Raw genomic sequence first — 18,968 nt, 5'->3', positions numbered from 1 at the left:
TCTGCTCTTCATAGCATGATTTCCTTCCACATGCAAACCACTATCTTCTCCACTGCACTGTAACATAAGTCCCTTCTGAGCAAGAATAACATCAGTCTTGTGCAAAGGTCTGCCCTGAATATAAAAGCAAAACTCATCATTCAGTGCTCAATAAATTTCTGGTAAGTGGGAAGATGAAAAATGTCATCAGCTAAGATTTTATCTGAACATGGCCTTCAACTTTATTTTATGATTACTTGAAATGATTGAGATTTCTAATTTTCTTTCTCAAGCATTTCCACTATTGCAGTTTATACGATGCACTGAAGTAGAAGGAAAAGACATGGACTGAATTATGTTTTATTTACTTATTTTTTTGGGATGCTCTTATCAGGATACTTCCTGGAAATAAAGGTTTCTAAATAGATTCATCAGAATAAATCTGAAGCGGCTTTATATTTTAAAAAAGCAGATACAAACAAGACATTTAAACACAATAATGTACATAAATTAAGGATTCATAAAAAGGAAGTAAATAGACATTGATTTGTTCCTAGATATGTAGATACTTAAATTCCAACTGTTCTTGAACTTTGGGAATGTCAATCATAACCTACAGTTATTCCATGGCTAAGCAATTTGGCAGAAAAGAATGTCACAAAGAAACAATTCTGGACTTATCCTTAAACCTCCAAATACCTCTGTATTCTTGAGTTCAATTATAATAGTAGCAATCTCAGAAATTTTGAGCTGAGCTGAAAGCTAACTATGACCTTGTGGAAGGCACAGAATCCCTGGAATTTTGGACATCAACTCTAAAACTAGCTTAATATTTCTGGCTTTTTTCCTAAACTCCAGATAATGTTTGAGTATTTCTAGTTCTATATTGGTACAATTATTGCTCCCTTAAGTTGCTAAAGCCAAGGCTAAGATTTGTCTTATTGGAAAATTCATGGATTAAATCAAAGGTAATTAGCAACAACAATAATGCTACACAAATATAGTTGATGAGTTCATTTTGGTTCCTATAAAAATCTGATTGAGTGACAGCTAAGAAAGTACAATATTTTTAAAAATTTTTTAAAAATAAAAATAAAATAATTCACCTGAAATTTTTAAAAAAAATTTTTAAATTTTTATTAGTGAGACACCATGAGGTACAGTTACTTAATTTTTCCTGGTCATGTTACTCCACTGTTGGAATTACTTTAGTTATATCCAGGTCTACATTTTGAGAATTAACAAATTATAGCTGATCCATATTCCAATCCTAAATAGTGGTTTAATCTATATCAAAAAGAGTAGAGGATAAAATATATTAATAATTTCTATTAAGAAACTATAAATATATGTTATCCTCTACTTTTTATAATCATTTATTTCATTAGAAAGAAAAAGTGACAAAAACACCCTGGGTAAGACTGATGTTCTGACACTATTTGATTATAAAAAGAGAAGATGAAATTCATTATATTTCAAGCATTTGTTTCATAAACCAACACACTCTAAAATAGTTTATAAAATCCCACTTATTTTCTCTTGATAATGAAGAGACAAGTTAGCAGAGGTTGGATTGATGCCACCAACAGTTTTGCCCCCACCTCTCCAAAAAAAAAGGGGGAAACAGAATGACTTGCACTGGATTTACTTTCATCATGTCATAATTGTCTGAGGTTGGAGAGAAAGAACAAAGCTCTCTACCTACATTGCAATATACAAATATGGAAATAAAAATTTTTAAACCTTCTTTGAGCATTGAAACTCTATTCTGGATGATTGTTGATTCTGTGTTCTTACCATTAAACTTTTTTAATTGATCAGTATTATGAATGGCAGGGGAGGCAGTGAGCAGAAGGAGCACCCCCCAGAAACCCAGAGAAGAACAAGCAGAAGCCAGGAAATTTCTTTAGAAGACATTTTCTTCCAGAAAATCCTGGGTCATTGGGAATATTCTTTAAAAAGTGCTTTTTATGTTAATTGTGCAAGGGGATTTGGACTGGAAACCTGGATGCTCAGCTGAGAACAGGTAAGAGTCAGTGGTTAATCTATTGCGAGTTCTCTGAGAAGCTTTTGTCTTGCCACAAGTTAGCTGGGAGTTCGGAAGTTGGGGTGCTTCCAGTGTATAGAGCTTCCTCCCCAAAACGGGAGGAAGACATATGTATCTCTAATTTTCTAGGCCAGAAAGAGAATTTAAGAAACTTGTCCTTTCTTTAAAGCCTGGTGACTGAATGCTTTTGGGTTCTAGTCCCTACAGAATAAACTTGCAATAGAAATAGTTAGCTCCCTCACACTCTTTCTTTTCACTTGTGGCTCTTCACGTGTTCTTAGTTAAATAAACCCATGAGGGAATGCATCCAAACCACTAAATCATATCTGAAAGCAGGCTTGAAAAGCAATAATCTGTGCAGAAATGCCAACCTTGATTTCTCATTCAAGTATTTAATCCCCCTGTCAAGTATTTCTTTGGGATATTTTCTTCATTATAAGATTTAGATTTGTTTTGTTCTTATAAGAAAAAGTTGTATGCTGACTCAGAGAAAAAATGTTTAGTAATTTTTAAATGTCTAGATGTTTCTCTTCATAGTAAACAGGACATTTAAACATCTAATATCAAAATAGGAAGAACACACTTTTCTCTGCCCAGTTTGATTTTAATTTGCTAATGTTCGCTACACAGGTAGTAGACCCATGACAGCCTTATTTACTAGGGATTTATTTAAGAAAATGATTGCTTCAATTTCCAGCCAAATTATTAGTAATCTAAGACTGTTATTGTATTCCCTACATCGTAGATAGTTTTTCATTGGCAGTTCAAAGTTAAATACATTTATTTGAATGTCTTTGTTGTATAGTCCAAAGGTCTCTCATTTTTCTTAGCTTTTATTCACCTCATCATCCAACTCAAATGAAGATGTTGGCTTAAGTTTCCATCAAAAATATTAATGTGCAACCACAAAGCTACATGAAAATATTTCCTCTTTTAACCTTACGCTTCTGTGAGAAGCTATCTTATGCAACACCTTAAAATATAATTTTTAAATCTGTCTCTACATTGTTGGAAAATTGTGCCTTAAAAAGAAGCCCTGGGCATTGATATTACTTTTTACAAATAACCAGAAATCTGTAGTATGAATATTTTCCTCTGGTCAACTGAAGTTCAAGGCTAACAAAGGCTGGTGCTAAATTTTAATAATCTTTCTTGTCTACAAAGGCGATTGTCATCTTCTGAAAAAGATCTTAATTAATGGTATCCATTTACGTATATAGCATGAAGTACAATTCCCTATATCTCTGGAGTCCTTAAAAGAAAAGAAAAAAAAACTGTCTAGCCCCATCTTTCGAAATAACAAACTTCAAACCGCAAGAGAGGAACAGGGTCAAGAAAGAGGTTAAAGACCAGAGCGCTTAAAGTTGAACCTGACGATTTGGAAGTACCCCCAAAGTCCTTCCCCACGCCGACCCTCCCAAGTTTTCCTTAAAAACAAACTTCTAAGGGGAGAACACGATGGGTCCTTTCAAGACCTTTCGGACTGTGGATTTCAGAGCTAATCAAAGCATTGCAAAGAGAAAAAAGCATGCAAAGGTGCTCTCCTTACCGGAGGTGAAAGCAATGCACCAGCTTCGCTACTACCGTGACCATCTCTCCCAGGTCTAGAGCAGATAATGCCATGGTAACCAGAAGTAAAGAAGACTAATCTGAGCTCCTGCAGGAGTCTTCCCGGGCCACTTCCTTCCGTAACACACCTCCTCTTTCTGGCTCAGAACTCCCTCACCCTTCACGGTTAACCACAACAAGCTTGTCGTTTCTGCTCAATCATCCAGCAGCTGGTATCAGCCCCAGCCCCAAGCTCTAGGAGGATGAAGTGGAGAGCGGGTCGGGCTGGTGGATTTCTGGGGAGTCCGCAGCTGAGCGGCTGCAGTTGAGGATGCTAAAACCGCTCGCTCGTACTGGGCAGGGATCAGCTTTCCAGGAATTAAGGATCTTCTAGGGCACAAACACGACCTCCTCCGGAGCCGAGTGCTAATCTGTTTGGTGCAAGCCAAAACCTGCTGTGAGCTCAGCCAGCCACCCCAGCTACTGAGCATGCTCCGCTTGCCCCCACGGCCCTAGCAGGGCCTTCAGCTGGTGGCTTCTCTTCCTGATTTGAGAGAACGAGACAGAGGGTGAGAATTCAAGAAGGTCGATTTCTGGAACGGAGAGAAAACTTGCACTGGAGCCCCTGAGGAATAAGGGTTGGAGGTGGGGAGTGAAGAAGAAAAGAAAGAACACCTTGCAAATAGTTTTGATCGATAGAGATTTTTGTTGTTGTTGTTGATAAAGACGTTTGGAATCTATCAGCCTTGCTTAGTCTTAAACCTGTATAATTAAATTGCCCACAGAGTCAAATATTTAACGTCTGCAGTGAGTTTTTAAACCTTACTGCCAATCTTACTGTCAATCGGATCTAAGTAAGGAATTACCTAGATTTGAAGGACTAAGATATTGTATGAAGTGCGCCACAAAAGCAAAATCTGCCCAGAGACGATTTTTCTAAAACAAGAGATATTTGGGAAATAATTTGCAGCTTGGGAAACGGAAATGTTAAGTCTATATGATAATGACAGTTTGAAGTTGAAATTTTCCGGTGGCAAACGCAGGCACAGCTGGAAATGTTGCTCATTCATGATTGTCAACCCAAATCTTTTCCAAGGGTTTGGGAAGGGCAAGTGCTTCCTAGAAGTTTGCACGATGTACCGTCTGGCAGTTAGTCTGAAAATGCCATTTACAGAAGACTGAAGTTCTTGAATTTGATATTCTAAAGTCTGACTCTTGAGCTTCTTAGATTTGCATTTGGAACTAGCCAAGTATTTTAAAATAGGAATTTACTGTACATTTTAGTCATACAAGTGTCCGATGCACAAGCAAATTGGCTTTAAAAATAGAATTTATGGGCCAGAAAAATAATATAGGGGGGCTGGAGCACTAGCACAGCAGGTAGGGCATTTGCCTTGCACTCGGCTGACCCGGGTTCAATTCCCAGCATCCCATATGGTTCCCCAAGCACCGCCAGGAGTGATTCCTGAGTGCATGAGCCAGGAGTAACCCCTGTGGAATGCCAGGTGTGACCCAAAAAGCAAAATAACAATAATAATAATAATGATGATGATGATGAAATAATAATAATAATATAGGAACCAAGGTGCTTGCCTTGCTTAAAGTCAACCCTAGTTGAAGTCACCAGCACCACATATAGTGCCCTGATCGCTGCCTGGGGTCAATGCTAAAACACAGAGTCAGGAACAGCTACTGAGCACTCTGGGTGTGGCCCAGTCCTCAAACCCAAAACAAAAAAATAAACAAAAAAATCTGTATGTTGTTCATTTGTGTGAATAAATTTTTCCCAACCCTTTAACATATTCTTTACCAAGATGAGCCAAATTCTGAGTATATACTCTCTGCTACTGTTGAATATAGGGACATTGAGTCTTACGGCTCTGCAAATAACAAAAGTATTTCATTGAAGGGAGTGGTGGAGTCGGGGTGCATTTCTGGGTGATGCTCAGGGTTTATTCCTGGCTCTGCACTCAAGGATCACTACTGGTAGACTCAGGGACTATATGGGTTCTGGAATCAAACTTGGGTAGGGTGTTTGCAAGGCAAGAGTCATACCTGCTATGTTCTGTCTGATTATTTCATTTCCCAAAGACTTCTAGTCACTGAATACTGCCAAGTCTGTGAAAGTAAAATCCAAGAGGCTTCTCTATTGAAATGAGCTCTAGCTTATTTGATGAAAGCCAGCCAGGCCTCTGAAATATAAAGAAAATGTGGACCAGCTGTAAGTCAGGTGTTTCTAGAATCTTTAACAGGTGCTGCTTTGGCCTATTAGTCCAGTCACTTGGGCAGGAAAATTTCACTTTATCTTCTCCCTAAATTTATCTCTTCCATTTCCCCCATGCCTCTATCATCTGATATTTTTTTTCCTTTTCAGTTTTTGGGTCATATCCAGTGATGCTCAGGAATTATTCCTGGCAGTGCTTGGGGATCTTATGGGATACTGGGGATTGAACCCAGGTTGGACTGATGCAAGGCAAGCACCCTACCCACTAGACTATTTATCCAGCCCCCCCCATCATCTGGATTTTAAATGCTCTTAAGACTCATGTGCTTTTGTTGGTAGTATAGCATTTATAGCTGGTTTACAAGACCCAGGTGCTACCTGAATACTTCAGAGTCCAGAACCCTTCCTGGCGTCTCTCTTCTCCCCTCTTCATTTTTGGGGTTGTATTTTAAGACAAATAATGTCCAGATTACCACCAGCTGTAATTTCCTTAAAAGCAGACACGATGCTGGCATTTTGCATCCATTCAATTTCTCTATATAATCCATGTCTGTACAATACCAATTTTCATTAGTTTTTGGATTAGATTTCAGGCACTCAGGAAGGAATTCTTTCAGTGTTGTGACCAATTAGGATCAATCCCTGGGAAAAATGACTCCAGTAGAGAAAATATACTTTTTCATAAAATCTAATCAAAAACCATCATACTGGAAAGGAAAATACTGACCTATTTGCATAGATCTGGTTAATACAGGTAATTAGGATGATATTATTTTACGATCTTTTTGTTTGTTTGGGGTCACAACAGGTGATGCTCCGGGGTTACTCCTGGCATTACTCAGGGGACCATATGAGATGTTGGGGATTGAACCCAGCTTGGCCAGACCCAGACTGGTAGCTGCAGGGCAAATGCTAAACCAGTTATATTATTGCTATGGCCCCTATTTTATGATCTTTAATCCCAGCTTCTCTGTTCCAAATAGAAACAGACACTGAAGTGTAGACACATTTGCCCTGCCCCGAGTATTTGGCACTCATTCATTTTATTTCATAGCAAAAATTCCTTACCATATCTCATCCATCCTCTGAATTTGTGTATGTGTGCATGCTATTCATTATATTGCAGTGAATCTGCTGCCAAAGGTTACCCAGGGTGCTCTCATCATCAAAGCCAAGAATTCCTCAGTCTTGATGACAAAATCATAGTTATTGGTATTTTGGCACTCCAGTCTCCTCGAAGCATAGCTGAATTCTTTATAAACATCACATTTAATCATCAAAAAACCCTCCATCATTTAGAAACATTTATCACGATTTTATATTTTGAATTTATGATACATAATTATGTGTTTGTTCACATTAAAAGTAAACAGACACACAAAAATAATTGGTAATGAATGAGGATGAAAAATATTATTATTTGCCACTAGCAAAACCAAAATTCTGAAAATACAGTTAATATAGTGAATAGGTGTGATGGGTTATGAATTCTATCCTGTTTGGTGCCAAATTAGCCTTTACTGTTTTGATAAATACTTGGAGGTACAGGTCCATTTCAAGTAAACTTACTGCCCAAACCTAAGCTTCCAATGTTTGACATTCTATATAAATCTCTTCTATATATACATCTCTATAAATTTCTGCTTTCTCTTGAGTTCCCTGATTTTGCACTTTTCTATTCTTTTCTTTCATTTCCTTTAAAAGATTTATGCTTTTTCTGTTCATTCATTCATTCATTCATTCTATTTTTACTACATTGGTTATTACTCTTTGTGATTGCTACATTGCTCTTCAAGAAGCCATTTTGTTTGAATCTCTATTCTTCAATATTTTTATACCACAATAAAAGTGTTTTTTTAAAAATAATGAATGAGCAATCTTCCCACATATCTCCTAGTAGATCCCTAATTATGGTGACTTATCAATTAGTTTCCTAAATAGTTCATTGGCCTGAAGAACAGTTGATTTCTTTTTGACTGCTCTGATTAGTCTAATGATAATATCTTCTTCTTGTCACTCATTGGTTAAGGAATAATAATATTACTCAATTTTTACTCATAAAAAGTCAGGCAACTTGACAGTAACCTTCAGTAAGGTTATTCTTATAAAGAAATCATGGAAATCTACAAATAGCTCATATTTAAACAAGGTCTCATACAGCCTTAAGGCTACTGGGAGCCATCTTTCAACCTTGAAAAATACAATCTAGTACAAAACATGTACATGTACAAAGTAAAGTGCAAAAAAATCTGTTTCTCTGATATCATCAAATTGATTTTTATACCATTGCCTTATTTTCCTTTTGATTTCATGGAATGTCAGCCAATAAGTCTGTTTACAGTCTCTTAAATTGGGTTTTCTACGTAGTCTTTAAATAGTGTCTTGCCTAAGAGACTGAGTAGAACATAGGCCTGGTACGTGCAAAGCCCTGAATTTGTTCCCCAGCATTCCAGACCCCACATCCACAACCGTGTGTTTCTACTACCCCTAAATAACCCCAGCAGGAGTCATGAGCCAAGCTACACTGGGAAAATCCAAACTATTTTTTTAAAATTTATTTATTGAATCTCCATGATAACAGTTACAAAGCTTTCAGGTATAAGTCTCAGTTATACAATGATCAAACACCCATCCCTTCACCAGTGCATATTTTCCACCACCAGGAACCCCAATATACCCCCCATGACACTCCTCCCCATGCCTGTGAGGCAGAGATTTCCACTTAACTCTCTCTCTCCCTACTTTGATTACAATCATTATTTCAACAAAAGATGAACTATTTTTATTTGGAATTTTCTCCCAACAATCAAACCTGCTGAAAAGGCATCATGAAATAATTTGTTTTCTATTGCTGGTTATGAAGACCATATGATGTCGTGACCTCGCAATTTTGAATTTCTGATATTTTACTAATTAAGTCTGGAGAGATTTCTGCCAAAATCCACTGAGTTCTGAATTAGGTCCATGTGCCTCTGGGGCCATTGCCCTGCCAGAGACCTGCTCCTGGAGGGCAATTCATGGTCTCAGCAGGGCAAGAAGGATGTGCTAGTTCCACCCCCATCCCATGAGGCCGCAGTTGCCCTGTCACCGCCGGCTTGTTCCTGGCCAATAAGCTCGGAGGTGTACACCATGCCGTGTGTGTGTGTGTGTGTGTGTGTGTGTGTGTGGCGGGGGGGGGGGGGCGGAAGAGACAGACACCCTTTCCTCCTGGGGGAGACACGGTGACATAGCTTGGTTCATAGTCCAGTCACATCTCTGCCAAAAGCCGCTGGGTTCCAAATTAGGTTCCGTGTGCCTCTGGGGCCATGGCTGTGCCAGAGAACCGCTCATGGAGGGCAACTCGTGGTCTCCCATACTATTTTTTGAAAGTAGTTTCCTCTCTGAGATGAGCTCTTTCATTTTCTTACTGAAAATGCTGAAATGATTAAGATAAAATGAAATTAAGCATACATTAAATTAGAATTTTTTTAGCATATTTTATTTGGGAAGTGCTTCCTTACTCCTTTGTGTTTGTAGCTTCTTTCTTTCTACTCAGATGCACATTTGCTTCCTGGCTTCACTGGCTACTTGCTGTGATCATAATAGATCCTCTCCTGTAGCAGAGTCTGTTTTGGTCCTGTATTTACTACTACAAATTTCCAACACTTCGAGGTCCAGATTAAAAGATACTTTCTCTAAAGGGATTTTAAGAATTAATATTTCAACATTTTGTATTTTTACACACATTGCTTTTATCTTTTTGTCAATCAAGGAGCTGATAGTACATGGGCGTAAGGCACTTGCCTTGCATGTGCCTGATTCTGATTTGATTCCCAGCACAACACATGATCCTCTGCGCAGTGCCAGGACTAATCCCTGAGCACGAAGTTAGAAATAAGCCTTGGGTAATATCAGGTGTCATCCTCAAACAAAAACAAAACAAACATTTCCAAAGAAATATCTTAGTTTCAAATATTTAAACCTTGAATTTTAGAGCCCAAAGAGAGATTAAATCCTCAGAATTATGAACTGTTAATCGTCAACAAAGCAACTGGGTGAACTAAATGAAGCAAGGAAGCTTGACAAATGGTGTTAGGGAAATTAGGTACCAACAAGCCAAAAAATGAACTGAATCTGTATCTTACATCATGAAGTTTAACTCAAAGTGAACTAAAGCAGTGAATTGAGATTAGACCAGAGTCCATAAAAATATATTGAGGATAACATAGACAGGACTCTTCAGAATATGGACCACATGGTCTTCTATGATTTGATCCCATTGGCAAAGGTGACAAAAACAAAACAATTGAGGTTACATTAAATTAAAAATGTTCTGATGGTAAAAGAAACTCAGCCAAAATTAAAGAAACACACTACTGAATGGAATAAGCTATTTATATAACATATATCAGATTAGGGGGCGAATGTCTGTAAATTATAAAGCAAAAGTATCAACAAATCAATAAAACCAATAACCCTATCCAAAAAATGGGAAAGGGACAGTAGATATAGAATAGGAATTAGGGTACTTGCTGTACACATAGCCATGCTGGGTTCTGTCTTCAGCACTACTTATTAATAGTCCTCTGAAAATCATCAGGAGTGACTTCTGATATACCACCTGTGATATACCACCCCCCACCCCCAAATGAGAGAAGAGATAAGCAGACTTCTCCTTCTCTGAATAGGACATGCAGACTACATTAGACATATCAAAAATTATGCATGATCACTTGTTTTTGGGGAAATGAAAATGAAAATGGCAATGATATTTCTCACACTCGTGAAAAAGGGATATACATGACAACCTTTCAGTAAATGGTTTGCAAACCATAATGAGAGAGAGAGAGAGAAAGAGAGAGAGAGGTGAGAATAGCATCTGTATAAAAGGTAGAAAACAATGTTGGTGATGTAGTTTAAAAGGAGCTGTCTTTTACTGTTGGTAAGAATGGCATCTGGTTCAATTTCTGTGGAAAACAGTATGGAGTCACCTTTTAAAATTAAGGATAAGGGACAAATCTGTAGAACAGTAGGTAGACTATTGGCCTTGCACACATACAACCTTGGTTCAATCTCCAGCACCCTAAACGACCCCCTGAGCATGCCAGGAGTGATATCTGAGCACAGAACCAGGAGTAAGCTCTGAGCACTGCTAGGTGTGGCTTTTCAACCCCTAACAAACAAAAATTAAGAATAGTTTCTATATGACCTTGTAATCCTATTTCTTGTAATCTATCCCAAGAATACAAAAAGTATTAATTTGAAAATATATACATACTTCTATGTTTATTACAGTACAAAGTATAACATACAGGAAACAAACACAATTCTGTAGGATTGTAGGATAACACAAACCTACAATGACAAATGGCAAAGAAGTTGTGGTATATGCTGGAAAAGAACTGAGTGTTAAAAATAGTTAAAGGGATATACATGAAAACCTTTTAGTATCTGTATTGCAAACCTCAATGAGTGAGGGAGAAAAAGAGAGAGAAAGAGACAGAGAGAGAAGAGAGAGAGAGAGAGAGAAGTGCCTACTATAGAGGCAACTGGGGATGGAGTGGGGAGTGATGGAAGGGAAATTGGGGACACTGGTGCTGGGAATTATACACTGTTTGACTAAACCTGAACATGAACAACTTTGTAAGGGTCTATCTCACAGTGATTTAATAAAAAGATCTGGAGTAAATAAAAAGTTGTGGTATCTATAAACAATGGAAGGAGAGATGAAAACCTGCAGTTTGTTCCAACTTGGGTGGAACTCAGGACATCGTGTTACATAATATAGTTCAGAAGGACAAGATAAAATATCAAACAATCTCATTCATCTGTCTTTTATTGCAAAAGAACTACCAAGCAGCGTGGATACAGGAAAGGTGAGACATACTAGAAGTAACCTAGAGAGAGTGATAGAGAATCTTAGTGTTAGAGAAATTTTAACATTTAAATTTTTTAAAATGTTAGCTTTGCTGCTATAGCAATAAAAATTAAAAATGCAGCAGCTCAAAAATTTATTGCATTTTTTAATGTAATAGACACAAAGTAGAATCTACTCCATGAAGTCCAAGGGACTGTTTCCTTCTATATTTTGTTGCTTAACCATTCTGTAAAGTGTCATCTTTGTGCACATGGTCATGACAATAGAAGAAAAATTCAATTTGAAATTTGAATTGAAGTTAGAGGGAGAAATGGCAGTTTTTCTTCATTAGTCCATCCAAAGAGGCACTCTTTGCAAATTGTCCATCCATGGTTAATATCTATCCAATCCAATGGCAAATAAGGGCATCTTTACTTTCCCAGAAGGATTACCTCTAACATTGGAACAAAACATTTTGTGTTTTATTGACTTTAGGAGCACCTCTTGGTCCCAGAATGACAAAAAGGTAAAGGAAGAAAACAGAAGATAAGTAATTCTCTTAAAGAAAACTGTGTTGAGGTTGCAGTTCTACATAATTCCATTGGCTCAATCATAGTTACTTGGTTACAGCTTTCCACGATATGGATAGTGTAAACTTTGAGTGGATAGGGTGTTTTCAGTTTCTTACTGAAAAGAAATAAAAAGATACTGAGTGTTAGTGCGCTCAGGGCCATAAAGATAATGCAAAGGTGAGGCACTGGTCTTGCATGTGGTTCCCAGAAGTGGCTCCTGAGGACAGAGCAGAGATTAAGTCCTGAGCATGGTGTCTTGAACACCAGATATGGCCTCAACAATAAGAAAATAAAGCAGCCTCTGCTATGTGAAAATCATTTATTCTAAGGTTCTAATATTTTTGCTTACTTTTAAATAATATGTATTTGGGAACCTTAATATTTTATTTTAACCTATCACTGTATCACTGTCATCCCATTCATCGATTTATTTGAGAGGGCACCAGTAATGTTTCCATTCGTCCCAGTCCTGAGATTTTAGTAGCCTCTTCTTACTCATTTTTCCCAACATGCTGTATTGAAGACTCTTTCAGGGTCAGGGTCAGGGTAACGAGACCTGTTGTTGTTACTGTTTTTGGCATATCGAATACACCACAGGTAGCTTGCCAGGCTCTGCCATGCGGGTGGGATACTCTTCGTAGCTTGCTGGGCTCTCCAAGAAATATATATATGTATATATATATATATATATATGTATTTCCCTCTATGATTTGTTGCCTACTGTCTGAACCCCATCAGATGTGTGGTAATTATGGAAAATGGGTAGGGAGTATCTTATGATGTGTCCAGGAATATGTTCATTCATATGTGAGGCTTGGCCAGAGCATGTGGAAGGTGGCCTGGAGCCTAGCAGCGGTTGGGTAATGGAGCATTTTAATGTATACATTTTAAAATTTTATGTTTTTAATTCTGAATTTTAATCTACTAATAGTAGTGATAAAATGATATAAGTTAAATTCTGAATATGTTCAGTAGTGAAGAATGAAGGTTAGTCTTTATGCTTTCTATGATCTTGATTAATAGGCTGCTACAATAACAGAAATCATAGCTCATTTCTCTTTTACATAATATAATTCCTCTGTGGCCCACTCAAAAGTAAACAAACAAACAACAACAACAGCAAAACAACAAAAAACAGGAACACAGGGATCAAGGAGAGAGCTCAAAGGGTTAGCATAAATATCTATTAGAGGTCCAAAGTTCAAACTTTGCCACATGATAGAATTCAGGACCTTATACAAACAAGCTGTGTTTCCCCTTCTCCAGGACTGTTGGCTATAACCCTGGTGGCACCAACACCACTGAATCCAAGCAGCCCTACATCTTCAAGCCTAACCCTCGACCTGTGTGGTCCACAAAATGTGGTTAAGAGTCCTCAGCAATAGTGCCGAGGCCCTCTGAGCACTGCCTGGGACAGCTCCCCCCTTACACACCTCCAAAAGAGAACAGAAAACCGAAGCATGTGAAAGTCTTTTGTGGTGCCAGGCATCAAATCTAGGGCCTTACTCACTTGAGGTGTGTGCTCTATCACTTCCCTATGCCTAAAACAAGTTGACGTTGTCTTGAAATTTCACTCGGTTATACAGGTGATTGGTACAGTGACAATTTTCTTGATCACCCATCTAGTTTAACCCCATAGTAGACCCACAATAATTTATTTTATATTGCTTGTTACCATTAAATGGTTAAAGGATTGACTAAAAAATTATTTCCTTAAAAAACTTTGTGAAAATTGTATCTCACTATGATGACGTTAAGTCCTTGTCTGAGGTTTTACTAAGCTGTTGTTACAAGTTAAGCCTTCTGTGTTAATGCTTTTCCTAGTCAAGATTGGTTGATTTCTGTATTACATCCCATCCAGTCTGGTATGCTACTACTGAGATGTTAGTGTTGTACAGTTTGGATATGTTTATGGCCACAGACTCCAGAAAATCCAGAATATTTAACTGGACATTTAAATATATAACTGGGCAAGGTTGCGGGGTCTTCTCAAAGTATGGGGAGAGGTGGGGAGGTTGCCTACTCCTACTCCAAGAAGACCTGGAGTTTTCAGCAACAAAGATCATGTACCAGGAGTTTGGGGCATCTAAGTTTCTCTTTGGTGTTCAGTCCTAAATTGGTGGGGTTTGGCTAGAGGCAGGACAGTGACTTAAGGGAATAGAAGTGGCTGCTGAGGCTTTGTTGGGTGTTGGCCTGCTACTGGGGATATTTTTTGATCAAGAATTAGCTTTCAGGATTTTACACTGGTAATACATGTAACCCAACACTTGAACTATCTCTCCAGTCTCCTTTTATTTTTAATTTATTTATTTTTCTACAAATGCTCGATTTTCTTTTTAAATGTGCCTAGAATTTCTAATAGTAGGGTCCAATTATATCTTTCCTCTGAAATTTTTTTTTATTTTTCAAAGTAAGATAGTTTCCATATGTGTTTTACGGTTTAAGACTTGGAGTTTATCTTTCTAAGACTTTATGTACCGTAATCCTTCATGATCATATTTCAGGTATTTCTGGGATAAAACTAGTATAGAATTAAAATTTACGGGTTTTTTTGGTGTGTGGTTACCAAATTACAGAGATGATAGCAATTCAAAACTTTGACTTGATCTGATTCATGATTGTAAGTTTACAATAATTTTTTTTTAAACAGAACTCTTAATGAATTTTCCTTGTCATCTAAATGTATTGGGGATAATTTTAAGTTTCTTTCCCCCAATGTATATTTAAGTTCTAAATCCTTATCTTGCTGTAGGCCCAGTTCCCTACCTTTCCCATTTCACTATATATTTATACTTAATTTTGTGAGTTTCTAGGGAAAAGCGTGGGGGCACGTGGACTTGAGTGTTCGGTGGCCGGGAAATGGATGGATGAAGGACTGGGGAACGAAGAAACAGGGCCCCAGATTGTCTGGTAGTCAGTTTATTTCTCTCTCCTCCCCAGCATAGTTTAATCTCTCCTTTACAGCACAATCGTAGTTGTAGTTTTGGTTATAGTCCCAATCATCATAGTTCCATCATCCTAGTCGTCACAGTCCTCGACAGTACTTGACATAGTCCTCTTACCCCTTATGGCATAGTTGTATAGAAATCATAAAGCGTGGGGGTACATATAGGTGGGGTTGAACATTGTCATAACAACAAAGAGAGGTAAAGCCATTCCTTCAGAGGATGTTTTAGGGAATTGACTCAAGAAAAAAATCTCTCATCTGAGGTTTCAGCACTCTAGATTACTAGGAGATCTACTCAAGGGTGGGTGTCCATCTAGGGTGTATTGCTTTATCCTTTCCTCAGCTAGTAATCCATTTAAACAACTATAGTAAATTTACTTATTATTAATAATCCTAGTTATTTTTTGTCTGAACACAGTAAGAGATATATTAAGGTTCAGGGTTGGCTCATCCTGGGACATCTTGCTATATATCCCAGACTGTAGTCCTCAGGTCAGGTTAGTTTTTCCTAACTTCAGCAGGGTCCTTATTCAGTTACTTATGTTTGGGTCATGACATCATGACAGAGCTTATTCCATGACTGTGCTCTTAACTTATTCTACTTCTTATGGTAATTACCTTGTCCCTATCTGATGCCAGGGTAGCTTACAGCTTGCCATGGGTCCTTTCTGTCCCTTCATTGGGACCCTAGTTTTGGGGGTGCTAGGAAGTAAGGGCAACTGAGACTTAAGTCAAGTAAATATGATGGATGGCCAGGAGTAAATAATATTTGTAGTCAATTAACTCCCATGTTACAAAAGCATAGCATCAACTATCTTCCTGTGTCTATACAAAAAGGACACTGCTAAACCATGCAAATGACATAAAGGAAAGGGAAAAGCAATATAGGATTATTACTGCTTGATGGAATTGGGTGTGCCTCAGGGGCACTGTTATGGGAGTAACTCAATAAACCCAAGCTCCCTGTGGGAGAAGCAAAGACAACCCAATGTTATCTAAAAAGTTTATTTCCCAGACTTTTCAAGACACACATGTCCTTCAAAGAGAATAGATTTATCAACTCACCATCTTTCTACTTAATTTTCATATTATTTTACCCCTAGAGATTTTATTTATTTTATTGTGTATAGTTGCAGAGGTTAAAATACTTTTAGTTATCCTTTATTATCAATTTTATTATTTTCATAGGAAAATTTTATACCTATAGCAGTATATTTTCAAAACATTTTTATGTTGCATCTAAAAACATTAATTTGCTTATGCCTATAAATTCTTCAAATATTTATTTAAATACCTTTAAGGCAGAACAAAATTATACAATATGACCAAAAAAATGGTTCACAGAAAAAGATTTAAAGGCCAGCACTAGAGAAACAGGAGCTAAAGCTCATGCCTTGAATGCAGCTGACCATAATTCAGCCCCTGTCATTACAGGGTTTCCACCTCGCATCCTGCCAGGGTGGCCTGGGTAGTCCATCAGCCTCAGGGTCTGAGAATCACCACCTTCTGGCCCTCACAATGAACCACTGGCCCAGAAGGAGGGATCCTGAGGTTCCCTGGGCACTATTGGGAGCCCCTGCAAAGACTGAAAGACCAATATCAAGTAAACTATGTAGTATTCTAAAATTGTTGGACTCATTTTATTTTAAAGAAAACAGTTAATATATAAATGGTTGTGTTGAAACGAATGAGTGAATAAGTTGAATTCTTCTCAAGAAAACATTTTATTAAAAAGTTATGATTCTAGCAAGAAATTGGCATCAAAATTTCAAGGTGTAGTGTGCAAATTAATGCTTCTGGATGTTCGATATTCATCAGCTCTTAGAGATATAAAAATGATTTAGTTCAGTCTTGGCAGGACGGCAAGGAAATGAGTGAATGCTTTTATGGTTGATGGCAATAGAAATGAATGCCATTTTTTCCCCAAAGAGCAAGAGGGCAATCTGTAACAGACCTTAAAAATGTATTTATATCACTTGACAGAAGAATTTCACATATGACTATATAATTTCTTGTATTTTCACTATTTGTTTCTCCTCTCTTTTGTCCACAGGCCAACAGTGTATGGAGAAGCAGTTATGTGTGAAGCAATTCCCTTGAATAACCACAGGTCAAATGATTTAACAGATTGCCCCTGTTTTATTCACATCTCCCAACTCTGAGATCACTTCACTTAATCACTTAACTTCCCGTTAGTCATCGATTTGCTCAAGCGGGCGCCAGTAACGTCTCCATTTGTCCCTGTCGTGTGCTAGTGTAGCCCAATGGCATCTGTTTGCTCTGGGAACATGAAGGGCCTCAAACCGATCATTCATGATCTTCACGAAGAATTCTGACCATCTGGAAGGTGGGCGGTCACGCGGTCTTTTGACATCCCGTGGAATCCAGTTGGTAACAGCTCTAGTCCAGCGGTCGTCTTTAAATCTCATTACGTGACGAGCCCATTTGATTTTCAACACCTTGGCAAATGAGACAGTGTCCCTGATTCTTGATCATCGATGGATGTCAGAACTCCGGATTCTTTCTCTCATTTGAGTGAAACGTGATATTCCAAGCATAGCTCTTTCTATTCTTCTTTGGGAGACCTGAATGGCGTTCTCATCTTGTTTGCGTAGGGCCCAGGTCTCTGAGGCATATGTTAATGCAGGAAGAACAGTGGAATCAAAGAGATGTGCCCGGAGCCGGAGGTTCTTCATCCTCTTAGCTATTTCTTCGACGTTCTTGAAGGCGTTCCAAGCCGCTCTCTTCCTCCTGCGCAGCTCGGGTGCCAGGTCATTTGTCATGTTGACCTCTCGACCTAGGTACACATAGCTGTTGCATTCGGAGATAGACACATTATCTTTACTAGTAATTGGTAAAAGATATTAAATGGTTGATTATTTGTAACAAACAGAACTTTTTAATCACACAAACTCCTCCAATGTGAATACAAAGAAATACAATAACATAAAAAATACAAATGGGTGACTCTACTTCTGCCATGAGAGAGTAATGTAGTTAAAACTGACTTCCTGTCATCAATATCTAAACAGTTGAGCAATATAGGAGAAATTATCCAGCACAAGACTAGAATTCTGAAGTAAAACTTTTAATGGTAAACCTATCATCACCCATACTTCTTCCCTGTGGCATAATTAGAAAAACTGAAAGAAGTCTGGCAGTCAAACTAAATTGAGTTGACAAAGATTGAGGATCTAAGACAATGTATCACAATTCATTGGGTTCTTAGTAAAAGTCTTCATAAAGGTGTAAGTAATTTTTGAGTCTTTATTGGAATACTAAGCTATTTGCACATAGAGTAAAAGCCCCCAAGAGTCAAACAAATTAGCTTTTAAGGAAAGAACAATTACTGGGGATTTATAATACAAATAATCTCCAGAGCTCTCATATAACCAGAATTTGTTTAAGTACCCTTAAGTCAAAGTGAGAAAATCTCATTGAGGACTTTAGACTAAATGAATATACCTTAGACATGGAGCAATATTGGTTCTAGGAGAAAAATCTATTTTATATTCAACATTAAAAAAAACCTACGAGAAAAAAATCAGTGAAAAAGAAACTTATTTATGCCCAAAAGGAAAGAGAGAGAGAGAGAGAGAGAGACAGAGAGAGTGAAAGAGAGAGAGAAACAGACAGATAGAATAAGAATGTTTGCCATAGAGGCAGACTGGAGGAGTGTGATGGGAGGTAATTGGGGATATTGGTATTGGGGAATATAAACTGGTGAAGGGATGGGTGTTGGAGCATTGTATGACTGAAACCCAATCATGAACAACTTTGTAACTCTGTAACTTATGGTGATTCAATGTTTTAAA

The 18,968-nt window shown here is 37.8% G+C and overlaps 1 protein-coding gene across 1 annotated transcript in view; it reads right to left on the bottom strand.

Moving 5' to 3' along the window:
• ARHGAP18 (Rho GTPase activating protein 18) overlaps positions 1–3,779 on the bottom strand; it is a 223,219-nt gene extending 219,440 nt beyond the window's left edge. Inside the window, exon 1 of the mRNA XM_056126016.1 lies at positions 3,576–3,779. Within this exon, the coding sequence (XP_055981991.1) occupies positions 3,576–3,649 (74 nt within the window). The 5' untranslated portion in view covers positions 3,650–3,779. The remainder of the gene's footprint in view (positions 1–3,575) is intronic.
• Positions 3,780–18,968: the final 15,189 nt, after the last annotated feature.

Source organism: Sorex fumeus, unplaced genomic scaffold (genome assembly GCF_029834395.1).
Source record: "Sorex fumeus unplaced genomic scaffold, SorFum_2.1 ptg000061l, whole genome shotgun sequence".
NCBI lineage: Eukaryota > Metazoa > Chordata > Mammalia > Eulipotyphla > Soricidae > Sorex > Sorex fumeus.
This window is presented reverse-complemented; position numbering and strand designations above follow the sequence as displayed.